The sequence below is a fragment of the Ciconia boyciana genome, chromosome 31 (genome assembly GCF_034638445.1).
Source record: "Ciconia boyciana chromosome 31, ASM3463844v1, whole genome shotgun sequence".
In the NCBI taxonomy this organism is placed as follows: domain Eukaryota; kingdom Metazoa; phylum Chordata; class Aves; order Ciconiiformes; family Ciconiidae; genus Ciconia; species Ciconia boyciana.
Window position 1 is genome coordinate 1358712 of NC_132964.1, and position 25546 is coordinate 1384257.

At 51.0% G+C, this 25546-nt stretch overlaps 2 protein-coding genes across 8 annotated transcripts in view; both read left to right on the plus strand.

The window, feature by feature from the left end:
- The first annotated feature begins 3036 nt into the window (after window positions 1–3036).
- Window positions 3037–24029, plus strand: AKAP8 (A-kinase anchoring protein 8). 4 transcript variants are annotated; one of them, XM_072848364.1, is made up of 14 exons: window positions 3037–3127; window positions 8606–8644; window positions 9386–9418; window positions 11151–11439; window positions 12375–12981; window positions 13389–13530; window positions 13925–13972; window positions 16021–16135; window positions 16785–16926; window positions 17584–17677; window positions 18589–18719; window positions 19534–19629; window positions 23050–23627; window positions 23841–24029. In XM_072848364.1, the coding sequence occupies exons 1-13, from the start codon at window positions 3109–3111 to the stop codon at window positions 23605–23607; spliced, it is 2313 nt and encodes a 770-aa protein (XP_072704465.1). In that variant the 5' UTR covers window positions 3037–3108; the 3' UTR covers window positions 23608–23627; window positions 23841–24029. The 4 variants fall into 4 exon arrangements, with proteins under 4 accessions (XP_072704465.1, XP_072704467.1, XP_072704466.1 ...); XM_072848366.1 differs by having other exon boundaries at window positions 16039–16135; XM_072848365.1 differs by having other exon boundaries at window positions 13928–13972.
- Window positions 24030–24915: 886 nt separating this feature from the next.
- BRD4 (bromodomain containing 4) overlaps window positions 24916–25546 on the plus strand; it is an 84546-nt gene continuing 83915 nt past the window's right edge. For 3 of the 4 annotated variants that reach the window (XM_072848351.1, XM_072848349.1, XM_072848353.1), the window contains exon 1: window positions 24917–25096. The gene's annotated coding sequence lies outside the window, so the exon portion shown is untranslated. Of the gene's footprint in view, window positions 25097–25546 lie in introns of all 4 variants that reach the window. The other variant, XM_072848354.1, reaches the window with a different exon arrangement.

The following is a 25546-nucleotide window of genomic DNA, read 5'->3' on the forward strand; positions in this document are numbered from 1 at the left end:
AACGTTTGAAGCACCTTGTCACTGGAGATGCTGCGGACTCAGAGCATGTGAGCGGAGGAGAGATGAGGAAATCAGCCGGGAAGGGTTTGGAGAAGTCAGCGGGTGCTAAAATCCTTCTGTGCCAACTTCCCTGTAAATGCTTTCCCTGAACGAACTATCTCTTAAGAAAATTGCTGACGAGTAAGCAATCGTGTAGAGTTCACTGCAGCTCCTCCTGCCTGCGAGCTGCTATGAGGGACAGGCTTTAGGATATAGGTGCTGTACATCTGGCTGTTGCTCGATCTACGCCCGTCACACTGGTTTTTGGATGGTGCCGCTTTTCCCCAAGGAAAGGCGAGCTGAATTCATTGCTTCAGCTTCCTTCCCTCCATGCTCCATACATCTTCTAGCCATATCCTGCCTTGATTTGTCGGTGAACACGCAGTTAAGTGCCGCAATTCAAATTCATGGGGCTCAGCGTAAATTAAGGGTGTTTTATTTTCCCCAGAACATCCGCTACAGCTATTGCGATACCCTCAGCAGTGGCCCTGCCTTGAGGGTGGGAGCAGATTTAACTTGTATTTTCTGATTGTTCAGCCAAGATCTCCATTTCTGCTAATGCTTTTAGGTGTTTTATCATGTTAGTTAATAATTATTATAACCACATGCACCACTAACTCCTCCCTGATCACCCCTGTGCCCAGCACAGCCTGCTTCTCTCCTCTCAAGTGGTATTTTCGTAGCACCTAAACAAGAAGGATCTGGGGAGGAGATTGCAGGGAGAATCCAGGGAAAGAAATTGCAGGAGGTTTTGAGGCGAGTGTTGGGGTGTTTTGGAGTAGACAGCCCCATCTCCTGGCAGGATTTCCTGTGGATGTGCCCGGCTTCGTAGCTCTGCTTCCTTCCGAGGTCTCCAGGGCTGCGGGGAGCATCTTGCAGCGAGGGCTCTCGAGGCGCTCGAGCTTGCTGGGGTATCTGTCAGTCATCAGCAACTACGGGCGGCTGGTAGAACTTGTTTCTGTGGCATTAGATATAGAAATGTACTGATAATGCAGCAAGGCGGCACCGATTTAACTCCTTACTCTGACTGTGAAGTTGCCAACAGCTTCATGTTCATTTATTTTAATTGTTTTAGATGAGAAACACATAAACAAGACTTTAAACAGTATTAAATTGAGGACTTCTTTCAAGAATATATCACCCAGAGCATCATTCCATAGCCTGAATGTTTCCAGGCTAGAAATCCATATGTAATCCATAAGTATTATGGATTGAAATGGCCGCTCATTATCAACACAGGTCTTAAATCCTCCCGATTTCCTTCTAGAATCAGGAAATCAATTTATTTTGGCTCTAATACCTGGCTGCTGTGATAATTTCCCCATTTAGTGGGTAAAGATTTCCTTTAGGTGCCACCAGTCCATCTTCCACACCCTACAGAAGCAGCTCGGGTGTTTCATCAGCCCTTCTGTCTAAAATCGCTGGGGTTCTCTTCATTGGGCTCTTAGGATTTTTTCCTAATTCTGTTAAAAAATCATTATCAGCCACTGCCTGTGCCATTCCGGCATCTGAGAGGGATGGCATAACCCCCTCTGTGCTCTTGGAGCTTTTATTTCCCCCCTCAAACTATCTCGCAACGCTTCCACTCCTGCTCCGTCTCCTCCATCGCGTTTCCTAGGAGTTGCGTCCACAAAGTGGGAAATGAAAATTTCATTTTCATCAAATGAAATCACGCAGTGGCACAAATAAAAGGAAGTTGTTCCTCGCACGACTCAAAACTGTGGAATTTCTTGGGTTTAAGTAGATTAAAATTAAAAAAAAAAACCACAAAAAAAAGAAATCCCTTGAGGAGCAACACACGTGGCTGAGCCACAAAATGGGGATATTCTGGGGGAGCGGTGTTACGCCCTTGCCCTGTTTTTACCCTCCGAAGGAGGGACCTTGACCTGATGGTTTTACTCTACCACCGCTTCCCTCTTTCCCGACGAGCCGTTGCTGTTCCAGGAGTTTTCCTGATTCTCCCATTGGAATAGAAGATTTTTCTCCTTGTTCCGCATCTTTTCTTTCAAGCTCCGTTGATCGAACCTTGCTGGAGTTCAAGGATTGCGCTCTTCCTTGCAATAAGTAGGTTCAGTTTATACCAGGCAGAGCCGAGATGCCACAATCCTTCATCCTTTACGTAATTTATAGCGATTTCTTTCATATTTTGGAATAAAAACGTGCCCTTCAGCCGTTTGCGCTTCGCTTCAGGTAATAATGGAATGGATTTGGTCTGGAAAAGGATGCGGCTTGTGCGATGCAGGGCTTGAAGAAGACCATGGACGCTTTTGTGGTACAGCCTGCCTCTCCTCACCCATTTCCCACCACCGCCGGTTGCTTTTAAGCTGCTTTAATCTGTTTTTGGGCAAAACCTGAGGAAAAAGCCACCGTCTCGTTGGGCTGAAGCCTTCGCCAACGCTGCTCCTCAGGCCGTGCTTTGACGGTAACGTAGATCCAGCTTTAGGGATCCTTCAGCCGCATAAGGCGAAGGGTTTTGGGGGGCGATGCCCCTCGGAGCCAACGCTGGGGGACGGGGATGGAGGACGCCATTGCTGTGAGGGGCTGGGGAAGGGCCCGGTGTCATGGCCGGGGCCTCAGGGGGATCCCGGGGAGGGTCAAGGGTCACCTTGGGAGCCCAGGGACAAAGGTGAGGGGTCAAGGGCCGGGTGAGGGGTCAGGCCCCGCAGTGTGGCACCAGGCCCGCGGGCTCCATGGCGACCCCCGCCGCCCCCACAATGCACCGTGAGCGGGCGAGCCCCGCGTCGCCGCCCAATCAGGAGAGGGAATGGCTGTGATTGACAGGAGGGCGCCCTGGCGTCGGCTCACGGAGGAAACGCCTCCGCCAATAGGATCGGGGGATGGATGCCGGCAGGGGCGCGCTAGCCAATGGGAGAGGCGGGAGGGTCGCGCCTCTAAGAGAGCTGGGCCAATGGCGAGGGCGGGGGCGGGCTCCTGGAGCGCGGCCAATGGAGAGCTTCGTGGGCGGGCCAGAGCGGCGGCGGGGCCCAATGGGCGGCGGGCCCGGCGCGCCTGCGCAGCGGGCGCTCGGGCGGGCAGTGCGGCGCCGCTGGCCGGAGGCGGAGGGGAGAGATGGAGCAGGGATACGGCGGTAGGTGCGGGGCGGCCCCGGGGCGCCGCGGGGGCCGGCCTCTCCTCTCCCGTCCCCTCCCCGGGGCGGCGGCGGCGGCTCGGTGCTCCCGCCGCCTCAGCGGCGGCTCCCCGTAGCGGCGGGGGGGGTCAGCCCCTGCGGGAGGCTTTGTGCCCGCCTCCCGTGAGGGGCCGCCGCTGCTGATTGGTTGAGCGCCGCGTCGCTCCGCGCTGGGGCGCCGCCGATTGGTGGGCGGGTGCTATTGGGGGGGGGCGCCGTTCCCTCCTCATCACCCCCCCCCCCCCCGCCGGCCCTTGGGGGGGGGGGCGGAAATGGAGCCGGTCCCATTTCTGAAGACGACACAAAATGGCGGCCGCGCGGCCACGCCCCCTGCCGCGTGCGTGCCAGTCCTCTTCCCTTCCCCCCACCTTCCTCCCCCCCCTCCGGTTACGGCTCCGCGACCCCCTGGGTCCCCGTCCCCTCCTCGTTTGTGTGTGGAGGGGGTCGGCGGGAGCATCTCCTCATGCCCACGCAGGGGATCCGCTGACCCCCCCTCGGGCACCGGCTTCACCCCGAGTGGGGCCGAAAATCCCCCCCGTTAACCCCGGGAGAAGCAGCAGCGCCTCAGTTGCGAGCGCGGGCCTGAGCCGGGTACCTGTCACAACGATAAACCCCGCCATAACGAGCCGCGGTGGCTCTTCCCCCTCGGGTACCCCCCTCAAGCCGTCCAGGTGTGTCTTTGCCCCCTGAGGTGTTTTCCTCCTCTCCGGTATAACGGCAACCGGCAAAAAGGTGTCAAACGAAGCGTAAGGAAGCAGGTGAGAACCCTCCGAAGCGCCGGCGAGCATCGGAACGTCATTAAAGCATCGTTCACCAGCGTGGGGAGGTGATTTGTGAGGGGAGAAACCCGTCCTCCTTCATCAAAGCACTAAACGGCGTTGAGTTCGTTAGCATCCATGCCCTCTCCCAGCTTCTACTGGTTTTTAATGTCTCTTTAAACTATGAAACGAGGCTCGCAGAGGCGGAAACTGGAAGAAGGTCACCCAAATGGAAGTTTAACAGATGAATATCGGTTGTTTAAAGTCCCTCGATGAAGTTTATTTGGATGTGAGATGGCGGCACGTGGGTAAATACTCCCACACCTGACCCGAAGCAGCCCCCCAGCCAGATCCTCTGCCCGCTGCGCCAGTTTTGAGCCCTCCGTCCTCTTCCCCCCTTGAATTCGCGCTTCGCTTCGCTTCTGTTCGCATTCAGGGACGTGCAGGTCCCGCGAGGGTGATTTTTAACTCGCTGTTGAAAACACTTCCTTGGTTTTTATAACGTAATTAGGACTGCGGCAGGATTTTATAAATAATACAGCAGCGATGCCGTTTCTGCGTGTGTTTTATCAGGTTCCTAATACCCCGCACGTCGCTTTTTCTGCAGAGATCATTCATAATTCATCCCGACGTCGTGTTGATACAGACCTGTTGACAAGTTGTTCTTTCCAGGTTCCCTCTGTCTCCGCTTTCAGCCTGGGGGAGATCTGATGCCCGGCATCTCTTTCATCACGCTTTTAAATGCTTTTTAAGTGTTTTGTCAGTTCTTGAGGTGGACAAATGAGGTGAGAAACTGCGATAGGATTAAAAACACCCTAAATGTGTGTTAAATGATCCCCTATGAGTGCCAGTTTCTCTCAGGACAACCGAGCAAGTCCAGGTAAACAACTTGGAAGAGCTTAGGCAGGTAAAAGTTATTCCCGAGAAAGATTTCGTTGGATTCGTGACATTAACGAGCTGCCTAAGAGCTGGGATCTCCCTTTCACCTTGCAGAACTATTAATAAATTAAAACCACCAAGCGTGTTGCAGCTTTAGGGAAGTTGCGTTGTGGATTTTTACCTTTATATGGTATAAAAATGAATGAGTTCTCACATAGTTGGGGTTTTATAAATAAACCTCAGGTGTAGCTGGCTCAGCTTAGAACCAGACCCTTTATTTTTAATTCTCTGCGTATTGAGAATCGTACGGTTCCACGCAAGTGGGTTTTTGAGGAGAGCACGCTTTACAGTCGGGCCTTGCGTAGGAGTGTCTGATATATAGGTTTAATTTAAATACTTTGTGATTCCAGCAGAACAGAAACTTTATTCTCCCCGGATAAAGTCCTTTGTTGAAATCAGCAGGAGAAGCTCAGACCTCTGCTTTCGGAAGGAATTGCCTCCTGGGCCCCGGCTTTTTTTCCTGCAGGTGTTAAATTAATTTCTCAGCGCTTCACATAGACCGAACGACGTAAATCTCTCAGCGTTGCTCTGTCATCTCCAGATCCGCACTCCGCTTGTACATGTTTGCAGAGAAAAATTATTCCCAAGGTTTTCCCCCAGCTCAGGGAACGTTGTCTTGGGAATCAGCTGGGAACCAGGACACATGGCAGAGTCAGCTCCATAAAATTCGCTGCTTGGTCCCTTCCGAGTTGTTTTTTTTCCTGCTCTGCACTTTATTTTGTGTTTATTTTTCCAAGAGAAGGTGATGATGATTTATTCCACTGATCTTTTCCCTCCTGGGGATGTTTACAGACGTGCTGCGCTGCTGCAGAACTGATGGATACAACCTCTGCTCGTTGGTGCCGAGTCATTAATACCTGAGTGTCTCATCTAGTGGGGTTCTTTACATAGTATTTAGTTTCAAAATTAGGCGTTGAACTCTTAATTACCACATTCTTAAGTTGGACCGAAAGCTTGAGGTCTTTGCTTTGAAAGCTTGAGGTCTTTGCTTAACCCGGATTTCTTAATTCCTTGAAAGAATATGATAATCGTGGTAATACCTGGATGAACGTAACATGCTGTACGTCTCAGCGAGCTGAACGCCAACGTATACGTATGGAACTTAAAAGCGGGGCACTTTATCCTATAGAATCTGGAGGTACAAAGAGGTGGGACTCTCTTTGGCTGAAAAATGCTGCGTTTCGGGCCAAGCAGCCTCTGTTTTCCTCGAGGTTTTGTGCTGGGGCCAGGCTGTTTTTGCCTCCTGAATTAATGTACCCAAAGTTTTATCAAAGACGGCTGAAAAATCGAAGGGGAGGAGGTCGCCTTTGATCCGACGTCTGCGTGCGGTCGAAAGCGCGAGGGCTGCTGCTATTTTTGGTGTCGCTGGATGAGAAACTGAGTGACCTGCCTGGAGAAAAGCTTCCCTGCGCTGGCTTTGCTTTCTCTTCCCGTTTTTCTCCGGCCGGGAGCTCAGTGTGCGCTGAGATGATGCCTGTGACAACCAGGGCTTTGGTGTCACTTGGCGTCACGCGAAATGATGGCGTGTGTTCAGCAGTTCGTTTGCAAGAGGTAAATTAACGTGCAGGAGGAGGGAGCATTAAAATTGAGCTGCGGATTTAAAGTCAGGCTTTGGGGTCGCTCCAGTCGATGGATCGGACGTTTGTCCTTAATTTCCGTGCTCTGTCTCGACCTGATCCTCCCCACCGGCAGCTGGAAAACCGCATCCCGGCACAATCGCGCTCCCGCTGGAAAGCGAAGCTGAATGGCAAATGACTGGACCTAAAAACGCCAGCGATGGGAAAGGAAATGATTCGATAATAAGGCTCCGATTGTAAAGGTGTTTACGTGTTGCAGTTCCTGTTTTGCTGGTGCTGCGGTTTCTAGGGGAGTTGAAAAATATGGCGCGAACCATTTCGCCCACGATATCTTGAGGTTCTGTGTGCTTAAAATGATCGCCCACGAGAAAAATAAAGCCGTTAAGAGGGAGAGGTGTCCTGTACATCCTTTGTGGGTGTCAGACAGGTTCGTGCAGGGAGCTGGGGGCTGCAAGAGAAAAGTTTTGTAAAATCAGGGGCTGTCTCGGAAAGTAGATGTTTTGTAGAATTGAGGGTTGTTGCCAAAAAAGAAAAGTTTTTGGAAAAAATGGGGGCCGCCTCTATAAAATAAAAGTTTTGCCAAATTGGGGGTCCCCTCCAGAAAACAGAAAAGCTTTGTGAAATTGGGAGCTGCTGCCAAAAATAGAAAACCTTTGCAAAATCGGGGGCTGTCTCCAAAAGTATAAAAGCTTTGCAAAATCGGGGGCTACTGCCAAAAATAGACAGGTTTGGGAAAATCAGGGGCCGCCTCCAAAAAATAGAAGAGCTTTGCAAAATCGGGGGCTGTCTCCAAAAAAGAGAAGTTTTTGCAGAATCGTGGGCTGTCTCTGAAAAATAAATGTTTTGCAAAATCGGGAGCCGATTCCAAAAATAGAAAAGCTTTGCAAAATCGGTGGCCACCTCCAAAAACATAAAAGTTTTGTAAAATTGATGTCTAAGGTGCCAAAAAGCAACTTAAACCTTAAAAGAAGGAAGGAAGGAAGTATGCGTGTGTGATTTTTGGCTTGTGCAGGCTCTTTCTCAGCTGGGGAACGTTTGGAGGGAGATGAGGTTGCTAAAGGGAAGGGAAACTGCAGATCAGGGCGGGGAGGGGGGTAAGGCAAGGCCAGGAAAGAAACAGGGCGAAGTCTGGGGTAATACAGCGGGTGTCGAAATAATTTGGATCCGTAGGAAGCTGGGCATCAGTAGTTCTGCTTGTGGACCAACTTATTTTTCTGATCAGGATAATAAATAAAGATAAAAAACCTGTTCTCCTGCAGAAAAGGGGCAGCCAAGACGCTGGGAAATGTTTTCACCAAAACATCCAGCATATGGCTTTCGATTTCAAAATTTAATTTGGATGATCTCAAGGTTTCGTTGCAGCATGGAGCTTATTTATCCCATGCTCTTTGAGGAGATGAAGGCGTTTGCCAAGCTCTTTCAGGGATCGGTGTGGTGCCAGGGATGCAGATTCCACCCTGGAAACTTCGGAAAAGGTTTAAAATGGAAAGATGATTTATTTTGGTGAGAGAAACAGGTCACGGCAGCTGCTGTGAAATAAAAGAGCCGGTGAAGTCGCGGTGGGAGCTCCTGCGCGTCGTGGCCCTTTGCTGCTTCTTCCATCTGGGCAAGCGCTTTGTCCTGCTGCTATTTCAGAGTGAGAGACCAGACCAAAGCCGCCTCATTAGCGTAAAATCTTGCAATTAGTGCTGAAAAGTGGAGGGAGCTCGATTTATTTTATTGGCTTGTGTAATAGCAGTACTCACCTCGGATCACATACAAGGATATCCGATATTCCCTAGGAAAAAAGGACGCTTCTGCTGGCGTAACACAATCAAAACGTCCGTTCTTGATGCCGGTTCAGTTTGTGGGGTGATTTATCCCGCAGATTTTCTCCTGTATAAACGTAGCTTTGCGCCGTTGTTACGTCAAGCACCTCTTAAAACTGACTTCTCTCTCAAAACATGGTGGGGTTTTTTTTAATTCAACACATCTCGTTGACCTTTAGATTGCTGAAACAATCTGAAATAAAGCATTGGGCAAGCTTCAGGCATTTTTCCCAAACAATAAAAAGCAGAAGTGCGGCTGTAATTAAAGACTTTCTTGTTTTTCGGGTCATTTAAGGGAAGAAACAAACCCCGTGATAACAGCGGAGGCGATCCTTCTAACAGCTCTTTTTCTTGCAGGTTACGGCACCTGGAATACCGGGGCCACCAACACTCAAGGTGAGTTTTGTGTATATAAAATTATACCTAGGGAATTGCAATTTTAGAACTGATTTTATCTTCTTTCTAGCCAGAGTAGCGTAATATAGAAACAGCGTTTGCAGCCTTCCTTCTCCTCTACCGGTTTTAGCAACTTTCTGCTTGTTTTTTCGGTAAAAACTTCCTCCCTCATCTCGTGATACGCTCCGATTCCTTCCATCGTGTACTGGAGGAACTGGTCGCAATCTTGCGTCTGATTAACAACGTGTGCTTTGCTTTATCTCCTGAGATTTATAAGCGCTGCAAAACGAAGCGTGTCCTGGGGTATTTGGGAGTTTGGGCTCTCTCCTTTGGACTCCTTCCAGCCTAAACGACAGTAGAAGCGGCGAGATCCTCCTGAAAGCGATAGTTATAGCGAACGTATTTGCTTTTGCCGTGATATTACTGCTACTTGAAGGCTTTTATTGAATCATTTGAGTTGTTTTCAAATGCAAATATTTGAAAGTGCTTCAAAAAACATATTAAAAAGTATATATTATCCATTTCATTTTCTTAATTAGGTCTTGGAAGTCCCAGCTTCTTTCTTTCCCATTCTGTACAAAAGGATCCATTATTTTTACCAAAAATTAAACAGAATTATAATAATAATTTATATGTATAATAAATTTATATATCTAAACTGAATTTATATAGTCTCTGAACTTTTCACTTCGTTGCTTTTAGAGCTGAAACACTCTTTTCTTTTCTTTTTCTCCCATTCAGGTACATACGCAACGAATGCGACGAGTTGGCAAGGTAAGTGCTAAAAATCCTCGTTTGTCTCCGGCTGTCGCGGCGCCCTGCTCAGTCTCTCAAGTTAGCTGCGGCGAGCGGAGCTGTTTTCCAGCTCATAAGCTGCCTCCGCTTGGAAGTTGGCGTGAAGTACGCAACGCCGCGCTTTTAAACCGCTCCTCCTCACCAATTCCTTTCTTTATTTTTACCTTGCTCCGTGATTGCGGCTTTTTCTTCTGCGAAGGGAGCAGCTCTGCCCTGGTGACTGGCAGCCATCATTTCCTTAAAGCAGAAAAATGAGCACACGGATGAGAAAAGTTCATTTATTTTACGGCTCCGTTTTCTCGTTTCATCTGGGACAGCCAGATGTGTGCATTAATAAAACGATTTTACTGAGATGATATAATTTTCCTCTCAAAACCCCCGGGTTGCCCGTGTAATTCTGGCAGCTTGACAGTACACAAATGCAGTTGTCTATGTGCAAGCTGGCGCTTCCTCAATAAAACATGATTTGCTTTCACTAATAAACTTTACCTCTCGGACCAATTAGTTAATTGGCCTTAATTTGGATCCTCTGGCTGTTTTAAGCTGGTCTTAACGTATTCCCAAGCAAAAGCCTGAGATTCCTTTAGAAAATATTATTTCTTTGGTCCTCACGATTTAAAATTGAACACTGCACGTGGGGCTGTGGATTCAAACCTCCCAGCTCAAGTCATTGGTGACAATGAGGGATATTTTTCTTCTATTATTCCTCTTTTTTTGTAAAGCCTGGCTATCCCTGTCAAGGACTCACGCCCCGTTGTGCTGGGTATTGTGCCGATGCAGAGCAGAAAGGCTGTTCCTGTTCTGGAGACTTTATAATCTAAATAAAAACACAAGCCGCAGGCAGATGGGGGAATACAAAGACACGATGAGGCGGTGCCGGTCAGCACAACCGGCAGCGGCACATCGGCGGCCGTAATAATGTCAATTTTATCGCAGGAATAATGTCAATTTTATCGCAGGCATCGCGGAAAAGGAGAATTGAGAGGGATTATTATGGCAGTTGCTTTAGGAGAGCCCTAGGAGTGATATAGCGAAGGGTTTGGCAGGTCCGAAGCAGTGAGAGGAAGCTTGCCGTGTAGCTCGTGGCACGTGTCTCTGCCGGAGCGACACCGGATTCGAGCTGGGGCCGTAGAGTTGCGACAAGGATTGTCGGGAACACGTGCGCATCCCTTAGTCCGGATCTCGGGATCGCATGAAGCATCCGGCAGCTTCACGAGCGTGGCCGCAGCACGTTGCTTTTTTCCGCCGTGCCGTGGTATCTTGCCGCAAGGTGCTCTTTGAACACAACTCGCTGCTTTGATTTTCTGATTAATTTATTTCATCGTGGTCCTTTTTTGATGGATACGTTGGCGATGTGCCCAGCAGCGCACCCGCTTTGAGTCTTCTTGCGTTGTTTTGCGGGACCGTGCGACGTAAACAGCTCAGGGTCCCGCAGCTTAGACTGAGCTTGTTAAAAAATTGCAAATACAACCAGCAGCACTCCGTTTCTGCACTTAAAATGGCCCAAAGGAGGAAGGTTCTTAAGCTTTTGGGGTGGGGCAAGAAGAATCTTTGATATTTCTCATTTTAAGAAACCAGATTTCCTTGAAAGGAGGTAAAACCCAGCTGCAGCCTTGCCTGGTAGGATCTCTTCTCATCTAAACTTTTCCTCCAGGTACTCATGTCTTCATAATATTGTTTTAATATCAATTTTATTTTCCTTTCCTGCCAGGCTATGAAGGCTACGACTATTACAACACCCAAACCACCGCCGCTAACACAGCGGCCACCTACAACTACGCCGCGGCCGCTGCCACCTCCAGCAGCTGGGAAACACCCAAAACTTCGGATATGAGCATGAACGCCGACGTCAACGCCGCCATGCCCGTCGCCTCGTACGGCGCCGAGACTTCGGCGAACGAGAACTCGGATTCCATCATAGCCAAAATCAACCAGCGTTTGGATATGCTGTCGAAGGAGGGCAGTGGTGGGACAGGGGAGGGGATGGAAGACCAGGAAAGGTGACTGTTCCGCTTCTTATTTATTTTTAATAGTAAAAAAATAATGGCTTTTAATCACTGTAAGTTCAGATTAAGCTGCTCTAATTGCATAGGCACGAGCCAGCATTCGTTCCCTGGCAGACGAGCTTAACTGCTTATTTTTTCCTTGTCCTTATATGTATGTGCGCACATACTCATATATATTTTTTTATATATATATATATCTCAAATGTAACAAACTTGACGTACACATCAACCCTTAAAAACAACCTCCATTGTCGATTCAATTCCTAGATTTTGCAGAAGGTTTTTTATTTACAGTTTTGAGGTTTCTTAAAGTATTTTTTTTTCCTCAGGGCTGCCCAGTAATTATTTTTTTTTATTCTCCCACGGGGTTAAATTATGCCACCCTGGAGAGTTGTTTCCTATCGGTGCGTGTTTTGCTGCTGAAATAATAATACAGATCTTGGCAAGAGTTACTGAGTAAATGAAGTTTTGCCTTTGTGTTTTTTTTTTGCCGTTTGATGCTCGCTGCTGTGGTCAGACAAGATGCCGAGGGGTTTATCTGCATTAATTCACACCCGGAGGCACAGCTAAGAGACGACGAGAAGCAGCTTTTACCTGGGGAAGCTTTTGGGATCTGCTTTTTCCGCTAGCAAAACATAATTCAGAGTGGTTTAGTGCTAGCAAGTTAGTACCGTTGTGACATCTCTGAAGGATTTCTGTTCAGATACTCCTGCAGAAAACCACAGTTCTTTGATACTTATTTATTTTCCCCGTGACTAAGGAAAAGATGGAGTGGGATACAGAAAGCGATGGGTACGCAGGGTTGAAAAATATATTTATCCCATTTTTCTGGCCAGAAACATTTGGATTGTGATAAAAATGGATGCAAACACCTGTATGATGTGCACGGATGTCATTTTAGCTGCTGACTGTTGTCTCCTCCTGCGCAGCTCTTTCAGATTTGAGTCTTTCGAATCGTACGACTCGAGGTCTTCAATGAACGACCGCGACGTGTACCGATCCGGCTACGATTACGGAGAAGTCGGAACCGATCGGAACGATTCCTTCGGAAGCCAGTTCGATAGCCGCAGGGATCAATCTCGTAACCGAGGAAACAACTACGGCCTCATCCGAGGACGGGGTCAAAACCGCGTTCAAAATCGAGGGCGTCTAAACGCTTTCAACCGCACCGACCACTTCATGCCCTCCTCCAGCTCTGAGCGCCTCTCGGCTCGTTGGAATGAGTTGAACTACATGGGCGGGCGTGGGATGGGGGGTGCCGGATCCAACAGGCTCCCTTCCCTCTTTTCCCAAGCCCTCGTTCCCGATTACGGTGACTACGGAGACTACGGAGATTATGGTGACTACGGCGACTATGGGGATTACGGTGATTATGGCGACTACGGAGATTATGGTGACTACGGCGACTATGACTATGGCATGATGGGGATGTCGGGCATGGGAATGGGACGGTATGGGAATATGCCGTATGGAATGGGGAGGCAACGAAACAGAGACAGGATGGGTACGGTGCCCTGGCACATGAACGCGCTCATGGTAAGTCGTCACCGTTGTTTCTTTTCTTCTTGTCAAGATTGCTTTTTGCTTGCCTCGGTGGGTAGGCTTCACCGTTCGGCTGTAGAGCGGAGTCCTTTGGAGAAGCACAAGTCTTAATTCACATTGCTTCCACCACGGAATAATTTAAATCTTCCTGGATAGAACAGAATGTCCCCGAGCTTGTATCTACCCATTTGCACGTCAAGTAGAGCCTCTGAATGCTTACCCCAACCCAAATCCGCTCTCTAGGGGCACTAACCCAGCTATAAAATCCTTTTATAGCCAAAAATAAGTCTGCAGGGTCGCAAGGATTTAAATTTTTTTAGGAGATGTAGCAGATGGGTGGAATACTTTGATTTTTTCGGTGCCTCGAGCTGATTGATAGAACTGATTTCTTCCCTCTTTAGCCCAAGAGAAGAGGTTTCCGAAACCGTTCAGGAGGGCGATCGGACAGCGAGGGAGGACGCAAGCGAAAACAGTCGCAAAGCGGAGATGAGCCGGACAGCAAACAGGCGAAGACCGACAGCGAAGGAGACGACACCGAGAACGGTACGAGCTGTCTTCACCCACTAATACTGGCCGTTTCCCCCCGTTTTTAAGGGGGTTATCTTTCAGCGGGCTGATGGTTGTTACATTTCAAAGCCGTTGTATTCTTTCAGTCCTTAGCGCTGTTTTAATACTCCTGCAAGCGCACAGGTTTGATGAGTTTTGTGGCCTGGGACAAAATTTAATGCTCGAGGTGAACGTTGTGAAAGTAAGGACAGCGTTTGCATTAGAGACTGACGGGCAAAGAGAAACCAGTGAGCCGTTCGCGATCTTCTCTGGGGTTTTGGGCCGTTATCGCAGTAATTGGTGATTTGTTGGATACCAGTGAGGCCCCTTGGAGTGTTCAGTGGGAGCAAAGATCCCCCAACACCAGCTAAATGATTTTTCTTTTGTGCAGCAGATGAGGGTGAAGGAGAGGAAAAATCAGGAGATGAAGCTGACAAAGGTGTAAGTAATTTTTTTTTTTTAGCAGTCTTTGTGGGAAATGTGGGAATGTTTAAGCAGTCGAGCAATTTCTTCTGCTTCTTTGACCACGCTGAGGGGCGGAATATTGAAAATCACCCAGAAACACCATTTTGAGCCTGTATATTCTGAAACTATTTGCTCCTCATAATTTCCCCATGCTCTTCAGCGGGGATTACTGGCAGATTCGCTTGCGCCCAGGTGCCTGAAAAGCATTTGTAGCCGGAAAGGTTAGGATCTTGCGCCTGTACTTCTGCTTCTGGCGAGGCTCGTTAGGGCTAAATTCCGATTAGCGGTTGGTTTCTTTCCTCGGCTGTTGGTTTGCTGGGTCGGGTGGGCGTCGTTGCTATTTGTTTTACTTGTGACCGTGCGTAACCTCCGGTATGGTGTTCCTCGGAGCGGTGACTCAGCTGCCAAGTATTTAAATTTTGATAGCGAGAAGTGATACTTAGCAGTGACATATAACCCGATATATGGAAAATAACTATTTTTTGTAAACATTTATAAAAATGGACATTTAATCCCTAAACGACACAAACCTTCGCTTGCTCTGTGGTCTGGCTGGGTGGGCTGTGAAATCTCCAAATCACAGTGAATAACACCAGCGTCTTTTTGTGTTTCTCTTTTCCAGGAGAACAGGAGTTGGGGCAATTTGGCGGAGGGAGGTAGCTTACCACCCCTCACGCAGTCCTCCTCGGCTAATCCTACTCCGAATCCATCTGCTTCGCCTCGGGGCGCTACCGAGAGCTTGATTATTTTTTTTTTCGGCTCAAAGCTGACGCAGCTCCTGCTGTGACCTGTTAACCAGGCCGGGGCTCCGGCACTGCCTGTCGTGGCACAGAAGTGCCGTCCTGGTTAGCAGGGGAGTGCCAAAACGGTTTTGTTTCTTCTGGGCGCGGACGGTTGCCGCCTGTACGAATGGATGTTGGATGTTAGTTTATCTTCCTGCCCTGCTTGGAGGACGGTGGTGAGGATGCACGTGTCTCGCAACAGGGCAGAGCAAAAATACCATAAACGAAAATCATTTTCAGTGGAGGCTTCAGCCATGAGCTAAACCTTGGTTGTTTGAGGTTTTTTTCCCAATAGATGGGAATATATCAAGGTATATTAGGACACAAATTTAAAAACCAAATGGTCTAAAATAGCTGAAATCAGCTGGTTTTGGATTGTCATTGTCGGTAAAGACACATCAACCCCAAGGACGTTCTGCCTTCTGCGTTAGAGTGACTTGGGGAAAACCACGTGTAGGATTTTGTTGCTGCTTTTAAGTTATTCTCAGGATTGAAATGAGGTGGTGTTGGATGTTAAAATTCACGTTTAAGTCTCCCTCTGATGCCCAGGTTTCTTCAGGCTCCTTTACCCAAAAATGTTCCGGGTGAATTATTACTCGAGTCCCGTGAGGCTGACTGACTCTGACTCATAGCTTTCTACCCCAAAACGCTGCAGAGATTAGGTCAGCTGAATCTTTAGTTCTTTTTTGCTTTTCCAATAATTATCAAGGAATTATTGGGAAGGCAACATGAGGGGTACACCCAAAGCTGTCCCAAAGAAGCAGAGCTGCTGCTTGAGCAGTGCTAGCATCTCTGCTGGTTTTTGTTGCTTCACTTTCTTGAGGAGCTTTTTCAGCCTTGTGAAAAATAGATGAACGGGGAAAAAATGAGAATATGGGGAGAAGGAGTAGCTCCTCCCAAGGAACAGAGGTAGAGCGCTGTCTTTGCAGAGTCGTAAAAGGCAGGACTCTTTCCACTAACGGCGTGTCCCGTCGCTGCCTACGAAGACTTTGAGTTGCTGTGGGAAATTCAGGGAGCTGGAGGAGAGGAGGGTTTGGGTTTTACAACGGCCGGAGACCGTGGAAAGAGGCTGCCGCTTCCTTGCGGCCGGAAGCTGACTTGGGAGAGGGAGAGCTTCCAGAGACCAAAAGAAGTTGTGACTTCCCAAAGCTGAGAGTAAAGAGGAAACCAAGGGATTTGGGTCCCAAAATACCTCAGCCAGCAAGGCGGGTGATTGTGAACACAGTAATTCTGTGTTCAGTAATTTTTCCTCCCCTAGCATCTGGAGATGGCTGTGAAGATGACGACGAGGAGGTGAAAAAGAAGAGGGAGAAGCAGCGGAGAAGAGATAGGATGCGTGATCGTGCTATGGACAGGTAAGGAAAGGGATAAGCCAGTCCATTCCTAGCGCTTCCGTGAATTGTATTGGCCAAGAATATTCCTCTTGGGATAAATCTGCTGGGGGATCGCGTTTTGGGGCTCTCCATTCTGATTTCAGCAGGGTTGTTTTCCCCTTTTTGTGTGTTTTATGACTGTTTTAAGGTGAGAAGAATACTGCAGCGTTTAATATGTAGATCAGCGTAGAGTTACAAGTTCAGAAGGGTATTTTAAGTGGCTGTATCTGCAGCCTTGCTATTAAAATAATACAATAAGCGATGTAAAGACAGACGAACCGGCGAAGGCGGCACCAGAGTTTCTGTACCTCGGGGCTTTCCCACACCAGGGCGAGGATCTTCATAGCGAAGAGTGCTGATTCACCTCCTGCCCTATGAATTTGTCCAGTTGCTTTTGAACTCGTGCAGGGTTTTAGCATCCGCTCCCGTAGCGTAAAGTTTTATGGAGAAGTAGGTGCTGTTTAATCCGTGCAGGTTCTGCAGCGATTATAAAGGTCCAAGAGAAAGTCGAATTGTGGGGGGCGGCACTTGGAAAAAACAAAGAAGTAGAAAACTACAACAGGGGTGGTAACGGTCTCATCTGCTTGATGTTCTCGTTAAGCTGAGCTCGTTCCTCATTTGCTCTGTTTAGAATCCAGTTTGCCTGTTCCGTCTGCAAGTTCCGCAGTTTTGAGGAAGAGGAGATCCAGAAACACCTCCAGAGCAAGTTTCACAAAGAGACTTTGCGATACATCGGTACCAAACTCCCGGATAAAACGGTCGAGTTTCTGCAGGTGGGTGGGTTGCCCAGCGTTAGCTCAACCCTTCCCTGCATCCATGCTGGGATTTCCAGCCCTAATTTTGGGATTTCCAGCCCTAATTTTGGGATTTCCAGGCTTACGCGGGGGCTGGAAGGGGTTACAAATTCATCCACATACAGCCCCCTGCTTTGGTTGGCTCGCATCACCGCTTGTTAACGCATCACCCGACGACATCACTTTGCATGACACGATTTCTCCTGGGTTTTCATGTTGGGAGGGAAAGTTAATTGTATGAATTTGAACAGAAAGGCCAGAAATTAATATTCCAGAAATGGTCTTTGTCGTCTGCGCATCTAGAGCTGAGGAAGGAGAGCTAAGAACTGAGTAATTTCATTTTCTGGATGAGCAGCGTTTGCGTTTTGGGGGCATTTTTCAAGGATTTGGGGTCTCCCACAAGGAATTTGATGGTAATGTGGGAGCAGGCTGCTGTCTGGCTCCGATTTGCATCTTTCCGGCTCTTGCTCTGGTAGAAATGGCAGGGGAGGGGAAAACACCTGCCTTGCCTAATGAACTCACCAACCGCCGTCTTCCCCGTGGGTTTTCTCTGGAGAGCTCGTTTCCCTTTTGAGCTACTCGATCGTCTCGGCGTGTTGTGAGGAGGACAGCAAGTTTTGTCCTCTTCCCTTCTAGGAGTACATCGTCAACAGGAATAAGAAAATCGAGAAGCGGCGCCAGGAGCTGACCGAGAAAGAGGGCACAAAACAGAAGCCGGATCCTTTTAAGGGTAAGCGTCCGTTCCGCGTCCGGAGACTGAGCGAGTGTGCGAGAAAACAAATATTGCTCCCGAAGACATACAACGGCACAAACTTGAAGGATTTGGGTAACTCAGCCTCAGGGTCTGGGTTGTTTTTTTGCCAACTTTGCTGAAATAAATCGTCGTGGTGGGGAAAGGGGAACGCCCGTCCTCGCTGCGGTTTCTCAGGCAGCAGATTTGTGAGGCTCGTGCAACGTCAGAGCTACGAAAATCAGGTAAATGGGGAAAAACTGTCAGGAATTGTTGATTTTTGTGGCTGTTTGGTTAATGCGGCTGCATCCCGTGTTCGATTTTAATGTTAAAAGAAAGTGGTGGAGTTGATCTGTTGTGGCAACAAGCGGGATGGGGAAAAATCCGCTTAGCTTTGTCAGCATGCCTGTCCCCGATACAGTCTGCAACACTCGGCCACGTCTGTACTGGGAGTGACGAGTGGAGTTTAGTTAAGCCGCACGTCGGCTATCAAATCTTGGAGGCAGAAAACCTGAGCCTAAGTAGAGAGGAGGAGCAAACCCAGAGCTGGGGGAAGCGGGAGTTGTCCCTTCCACCTTTATTTAAAGAGATTTTTGGAGAGGCAGGCTGGGTTTGGGAGGAAAACAGCCTGGCGTAAGGTGATTGCTTTGTACCTTGGGCTGTTATCCCCGTCTCTCTTCCTCCTACGCTTGGGTACTGCGTCGGTACAATCTGTTTTAGAGCAGAATAACTCCCCTCGCCGTCTTAGAGCAACATATACGATTTTTTTTTTAATCTCTGGAAGGAATATGGGCGCTGAATTAGCCTGTTGGTTGTGTTGCGGGGTCATTAGAGGGGGTGGAAAGGCAACGTTAACCGGCCAAACATCTCATTTCTTTGGAATTTTGGCTGACGTCTGGTCATCGCTGTAGGTATTGGCCAGGAACACTTCTTCAAGAAGATCGAGGCGGCTCACTGCATGGCGTGCGACATGTTAATTCCTGCGCAGAACCACCTTCTCCAGAGGCACCTGCGATCTGCTGATCACAACAGAAACCGCAGGGTAAGCAACCCTGCTCGCTTCTGAGCTGGAGCGTTTCGCCTCTGCCGGGGCGAGGGGATGTGTCTGGGCGCTGGAGGTTTATTTGCGGCTTCTACAAAACCTTCTCCTGTGGTCTCGGATCCCCACCATGAGATGAAGCCGCCGACCGGGGAACTCTAAGGGTTTGTGGGATGCTCGCGGGTGGGCTGTGCGGGGTTTGTTCTTCTGTAGGGATGAGAAGTGGGGAGATGAACAGAAAAAGTGATATTAAAAGGGAGATCCGGCCTTTTCTTTTGCGCTGGGGGTTTCGCAGGGTACGTTGTCCAGGCGTACTGCGTAAACGTGCAGACTAAACGCTTCCTCTTTCTAAATTTGCAGTGCTTGCTAGAAATTAAAATTAAGAATTGCCTTTGAGGGTGCTTGGGGAATTCATAAATGAGACTTAATCAATGTCTAAAGTGGCCCAGGCTGGAGAGGGGCTTTGGACGTTGGGAGGTGGAGTCAGGGTGGGCTGGGGTCAGCGCCGGATGTCCCTCGGGGTGGTCTTCGTCTCCTGTCTTTGAGTGTTTGACGTGAACGTCGCCGTCCTGGACTTGATCTCGGGATATCTGGGGGATGTTCCAGCTGCGGGTGCTGAAGCATGTTTTTCTCCGGGGCTCGTGTTTGCGGAAGAGATGCGGGTGCTCCCTTGCACCCGCTTTTTGTGGTGTTTTCTGGGATCTGAGATCAGGCTTCCCAAGCCCCGCAGAGGAGGAGGAGGGAATACAAACTCTCGAGCCGAGCTCCTCGTTCAAACTCTTCCCCGTTTGACCCGAGATGTTCGATTCCTTTTCAGATGGCTGCGGAGCAATTCAAGAAAACCAGCTTACACGTCGCCAAGAGCGTCCTGAATAACAAACACATCGTAAAGATGCTGGAAAAATACCTCAAGGTGAGTGAAGGAGAGAGTCGGCAACTCCTGCTGAGTTCCTGGAGCGGCGGGGTCAGGCTCCGCCTTGGCCCCGGAGCAGCACGGAGCCGCGTCTCGCCGTGTGCTGCGTGTCGGTGACGGGACGCCTTGCTGCGTACGATGGGGAGAAGCGTAGGTTCCACTCCGCTGCCTTTTTATCTCTAAATCTTGGGTCTGGTTTCTTTTCTCTGTAGGCGGTTTACCACTTCTCGTGTTCTTTTATTTATTTTTTTTTTTTAATTTAACTCGCAGACTGTGCCTACTGTCATTCCCAGGCGCGTGTAGATCAATTACGAAACAGTCCAAAACGGAAGCGTAATTAAAGAAACCAAAATAGCAAGAGGAACTCTGGTTCCCCAAAGCCACCCCTCGAGCAGTGGCCTTGGGGGGGACAACCAGGTTCCCCCCAGTGCAGGGAAGCGAGCGCGTGGGTCGGGAAGCCGCCGCTTGAGTCCCGCCGGGATTGAATCCGACGTGGACGGCTCCTGGCCCACCCGTTAATCCTGCACGGGGCGAGGGGGGAATTTTGACCCTGTATAAAGAGCCGGGCTCTGCGGCGCTCCCGGCAGCTCAACCAAATGACGGAGCACCCCGAGATTTGCATCCAAATCCCGTGAGTTGAAACACCCTCGTTAGCACCCCCCCACACCCCCCACCCCTTTTTCCTCCTCTTCCCTTGGGAAGTGGCAGAGAACACCCCAGCCGATCTTCAGAGCCGAGATGGAGCACGAGGAGAGGTCAGGGTAGGGTTGGCTTAAGCCCAAACCAGCGTTCGGAATTACAGAAAGAAGCCCGGAAGGCAAAAAACACGGTCTTCAGAGCGCGGGGGGTAATCCGCTCCATGCGGGAACGCCGCCGGGCGGTTGCGCCCGGCCTAAAAACGCCTCGCGGTAACCGCGGGTCCGGAGGCGGCGTGGGTTTTAACGGGCGAGGTCCGCATCCGAGAGAGACAGAGAGAGAGAGAGAGAGAGAGAGGAAAGGTCGCAACCTCCTCCGCCAGGCGAAGATGAAAAGAAGCGCTTTTGGCTACTTGTTCGTTCCCTGGGAATCCGGGAACGGCCCAGGATCCGGCAGGAGAGAACCCCTTGTTTGCGAACCTGGCAGGCAGATGCCCACACACACCACCCCCCTTCCACGGGGGAGCAGATGTTTCCCCTGTCCCACCGGCGTCATGGTTTTATTTTTGGTCTAAACCCGGACTGAGCTAGCTCTTGTCATGCCCAGTCTCTGCTAAACTCTAGCAAAAAAAAAAAAACAAAACAAAAACTGGGACTCCACCCTCTGAGTCCAGTGAAAAAAAGACTTTGAGCTGAGAGTTTGTCGGCGTAGGATGGCCGTCTCTCCCCTTAAACCGGCCTCTCATACACGTTGACCAGGAGGGTGAGATTAAAAACCCTGCGGTACCCCACAGGAGAGAAAGAGAGAGCCCTCGGGGCAGACGAGGTGCAAACCTCTGGGATCTCTCGGAGAAATTTTAAAAAAAAAAACACCCTAAAAAAAAAAAAAAATAAACCCCCAAAAGACCGGAACCACTCAAGTGCAACTCCGTCTACCCCTGCCAGGGTCCGCAGGCACGTCCACATCTCCTCATGATCAACGGTATCAAAGGCTGCCGGCAGATCTAAATGAATCAGCACGGGCGCCTGACCTTTGTCCATCGGCAGGAGGAGATCTTCGGATCCATCCCAGCACGGTCTCCGTATCATTCCCAGGTGCAAAACCAGACTGAAAAGGGGTGGAGGAAAATCTGAGGATTCCAGGTAATGCCAAGAGCCGCCTCGCCATAAACGTTCTCGGCAAACCTTCCCCCAGAAAGGAAGGCCGGAGACGCAGGGCGATTAATTAATCAAGACTTGGCCGCATCAAGAGATGATTTCTTGACCATCGGCCTAACGATTCCTCCTCGGAGGGATGGCGGGACACCTCGCCCTTCCCAAGGGAAGCCGTGACAGTCTCCACCACGAGTGGACTTCACATCCCCCGGTAGATTTTACCGGTGATAACGGACGTTGGGGTCCAGATCGCGAGGTAGAGCCCGATATTTTTATATCCCCCCCCCCTCCGTGACCTCCGTAGGTTGTGATCCTCAGCCAGAGAAGATGAACGTTGAGGTTTCTCCTCCACCTGCATGGATCTTCTCGCGTGGAGGCAGCCAACCTGGTCTGAATCTCTGATCGAGGCAGATATTAACCCCCCGGGGTGGCGGGGAGGGAAAGGAGGAAGGGTCCGGAGAGCTTTTTCCCTCCCGTTTTCCGAAAATAAAACCTCTCCTCTCCCCCCACCTCTTTTCGCCGCGGTCGATCAGATTTCAGGCGAGGTTTCTGCCGCCGTCGGCATGCCGCCCTCCCTCCTTCCCTTCCCCTTTCGCCGCGAGAATCGCGGTGACCTGCGAGAGGCGGGGGGAGAAAAAAAAAAAAAAAGGGAATTTTAGAAGCACGGTTTGTCCTCGGATTGCGACACGGGTGTGTGTGGGGCATCTCCTCTCCGGCAAGGTCAAGGTTGTAGGGCAGCAACACCCCTGCTTTGACCCTACGAGCGTTCACCCCGCGCCTCGTAACTCTTGAACCGCAAGCAGAGCCCCCCCCGAAGCGAGGGGGAGCGCTGCTAGGATCCGCTGTCGGCCTGACTAAAGGTAACGAGCTCAAAAATCCAACCTAAAACCAAAAAAACCAAACCACAAAACCCAACAAACCACCAAAATCCGGAGGGTCTTGGTGTCCCCCAAGAGACCCCTCCTGGTTGAGGTTTCTCCACGTAGAACCACGTAGAACCTCCGTAAAACCACGTAGGGTGGGAGAGAGCGAGGGCTGCGAGGTTACGACCGCCTCTGGATTCCTCCATCTCCCGAAAAACCAAAAAAAAAACAAACCAAAAAACCCGAAAAACCTTGAAGCGTCGCCGCTCTTCCCAGCGAGGGAAGGGGAATCCGGCCGTTGGCGGCTTGAAACCAGGGACGGAGGGTTGAGGAATTCCTTTTGGATTTTAATCGTCTCGGTTAAACCCAAATTCCTCCCGGGCGAGGAGCGGAGCCGATAAACCCCGGCACGCTTTCACGGCAACACCGGCACGGTTCTTCCTTAGCGTAGGGTCCGTCCCCGGTGCCCGCAACGCCGCGCAGGAGCTTTTTTAATTATTATCATTATTTTTTATGGATTCTTTCCACTCCTTCCCGGCGTGGGATCTTTTTTTCTCGGGGTTCTTCTCTCGCTGCAAATCCTTTGGGATTTTCCACGACGGATTTTATTTTATTTTTTTTCCTTTACGAATCGTCTGTCCGTCGCCAAGCCGATTTGCGGTTGCCAAAAAAACCTCTCCCGCGTTTTCACGGCGGAGATTCCCTTTGCCTCGCCACAGCTCGATGACTCTTCTTTTTCTCTCTCTCTCCCGTCTTTTTTTCCGCAGGGAGAAGATCCCTTTACGGATGAAATCGCCGATCAGGACGTGGATGAAGCTTTGGAAGGCGGAGACGCCGCCGGGGAAGGAGCGACCGAAACCGCCGCCGTCGAGGTTGCCCAGGAAGGAGAAGGAGGAATCGGGGAAGCTACGGAAACGGCGGAAGCTTCCGAAGAGTTTTCCAAACCTGAGGAATTTCTTAAAAATCTGGGAGAGCAAGATCAGCCCCCCAAACCACTGTTGATGCCCCCGTTCCTGCAAGACGACGAGCTGGAAGCGGAGGAGATGACATCGGAGGTGACACCGGAGGTGACATCGGAAGCGAAGACCACGGTGACTTCGGAAGCGGCGGCGCCTTCGGAAGACACGGCAGAGCCGCCTGCGGCTCCCGCAAATCCCCAAGAATCGGCGGTTTCCCCCCAAAATGAACCTGAGGGTGGGGCAGGTAAAGAGGAGGAGGAGGAAGAGGAGGAAAACGGGAGCGAGGCGGTGGCTCCGGCCGCCTGCAGCGAGGAAGAGGAGGAAGAAGAGGCTCCACCGGCCGCTGCGGAGCCGCAGCCGGAATAACTGTGAATATTTGCGTGAAGGTGATGGTATAATCCGCGATTTTTTATTTTTTTTTTGATTTATCCTTATTTTTCTTAATCGTTTTGTCGAGCGCAGCGCCCGAAACGTGGCCGATTTTGGTTTTAATTAAGGGGAGGGACCCGGCTGCTTCGTTAGGGAGCAGCCCCCGCGCTTAATTCATCTCGTGAAGATCAAATTCCTCTTCGGTTCTGCAAATTCTGTTTTTGTTTTAGGAGGAAGAGCGCAGGAAGCCGTACCTGCCCCGAGAAACCCTCCAGCTGCGGCTCTGCCTGGGGTTTGGTTGGTTTTTTGTGTTTGTTTTTTTGTTTTTTTGTTTTTTTTTTTTTTCCCGGGGGGGGGAATTTTAGAAAGAAAAAGGAAAAAAAAAAATAAAAAAATAAAAAGCTTGAGGTTTGGAAAAAGAATAAAAGCATCGCTTCCATCCCGCCGGCTCTTTGGATTTTAAACGGAGCGAGAACGCCGGACGGGACGGAGCCGTCGTCTTTCCCTCATCCCCCGCCCTCCCTAACGCCTAAAATACTCAATTTAAGGAATTTTTATTTAGTTATTTCCCTGAAAAAGTGGAATTTTTTTTGGTAGGAAATGCAGTCCTTTTCATCTACCTCCCTTACTGCGGGGGAATTTGGGTCGGTAATTAGTTTAGTAAGCAGCAGTTTGATTATCTCCGGGAAGGGGGCGGGGGTTTGCGCCGGGATTCACTCGGGGCGAAGAAAATCGGTAGTTTTCACCTTAAAAACCCTTTTTTCGGCTAAAATTTGCAGGCCGTGGCCGTCACCTGTCTCCAAACCCGTTTCCTGAAGGATTCACCAAACCCCCGAGGCGGTGGCTTGGTCTCTGCCGGGGTGGGGTGGGATTAAACCCTCTGCTCTCTAGGGTCTTTTTGACCAAAAGCCCTATTTTTTTCCCCAAACCAACCCGTGGGCAGGTTGATGGGCCCCAAAATCGATGTTTTTTCCAGTGTCACGACCCCCGGAACCCCCCCGGCCCCCTCCGACCGCCGCCCCCATCCCTGCGCTGAGCGCTGCCCCGGTCTCAGCCTCCCGGGGGGGGCGGGGGGGGGGACGACACACGACACGACCTCGTGACGTCACGCCCGGTGCTCTGAGCCTCGCACCCCGGGCTCCCCCGCCGCCGTGCCCCGCCCCTCATCCCGTGACGTCACGGCGCTGGCCGGCGGCAGCGGGTGGGCGGGGCCCGCTGCGCCCTGACGTCAGGCGCAGCGCGGTGAGGTCAGTGCGGCGCCGCTGCCGGAGCCGCTGGCCCCTCGGTGCCCGTCTCCCCCCCCCCCGCCCCGGCCGCCTTCCCCCTTCCCCCCTTCCCCTTCCCTCCTCCTCCTCCTCCTCCCCCCACCGCCGCTCGGTGACGCCTCCCCCGGCCCTCGGGGCCCCGCGGGACCCGGCCCCGGCGGGAGGGCGGCTCGCCCGGCCCGGCCCGGCCCGGCCCCCTCCCGCTGCCGCCGCCGCCTGAGGTAAGAGCCGGGCCGCGGCGGGTGAGGAGGGAGGGAGGAAGAGGGAGGAAGGGGGGGGGGGGGGGGCGTTGCCGGGGGGGTGCCGGGGGGGTGCCGGGATTCACCAACGCCTCGTACGTCGCCCCGCCGGCGTAACCCGCATTGCGTAATGCGGCCGCTGCGTCAGGGAGGCCTACGTAAACTGCGGCGCGGCGCCCGCCCGGAGGTTTGAGGCCTGCTGCGCCAACGGCGTAAGGCGGTGGTGCGGGGCCGCCGTTGGCGTAGTGGCGGTCACGCGCCGGCTGCGTAGGCCGCTGCGCAAGGAGGCGGGGGGAGGTGGTGTTCTCCGCGCCGTACGCACTTTGCGCTGCCGGCGGTTTGGCGGGGGAAGCGCGGCCCCGCGGCCGGTACGGAGCGGCGGGGGGGCGGCGGGGGCCGCCCGGTCCGCGGGGGAGAGAGCGGGGAGCGCCC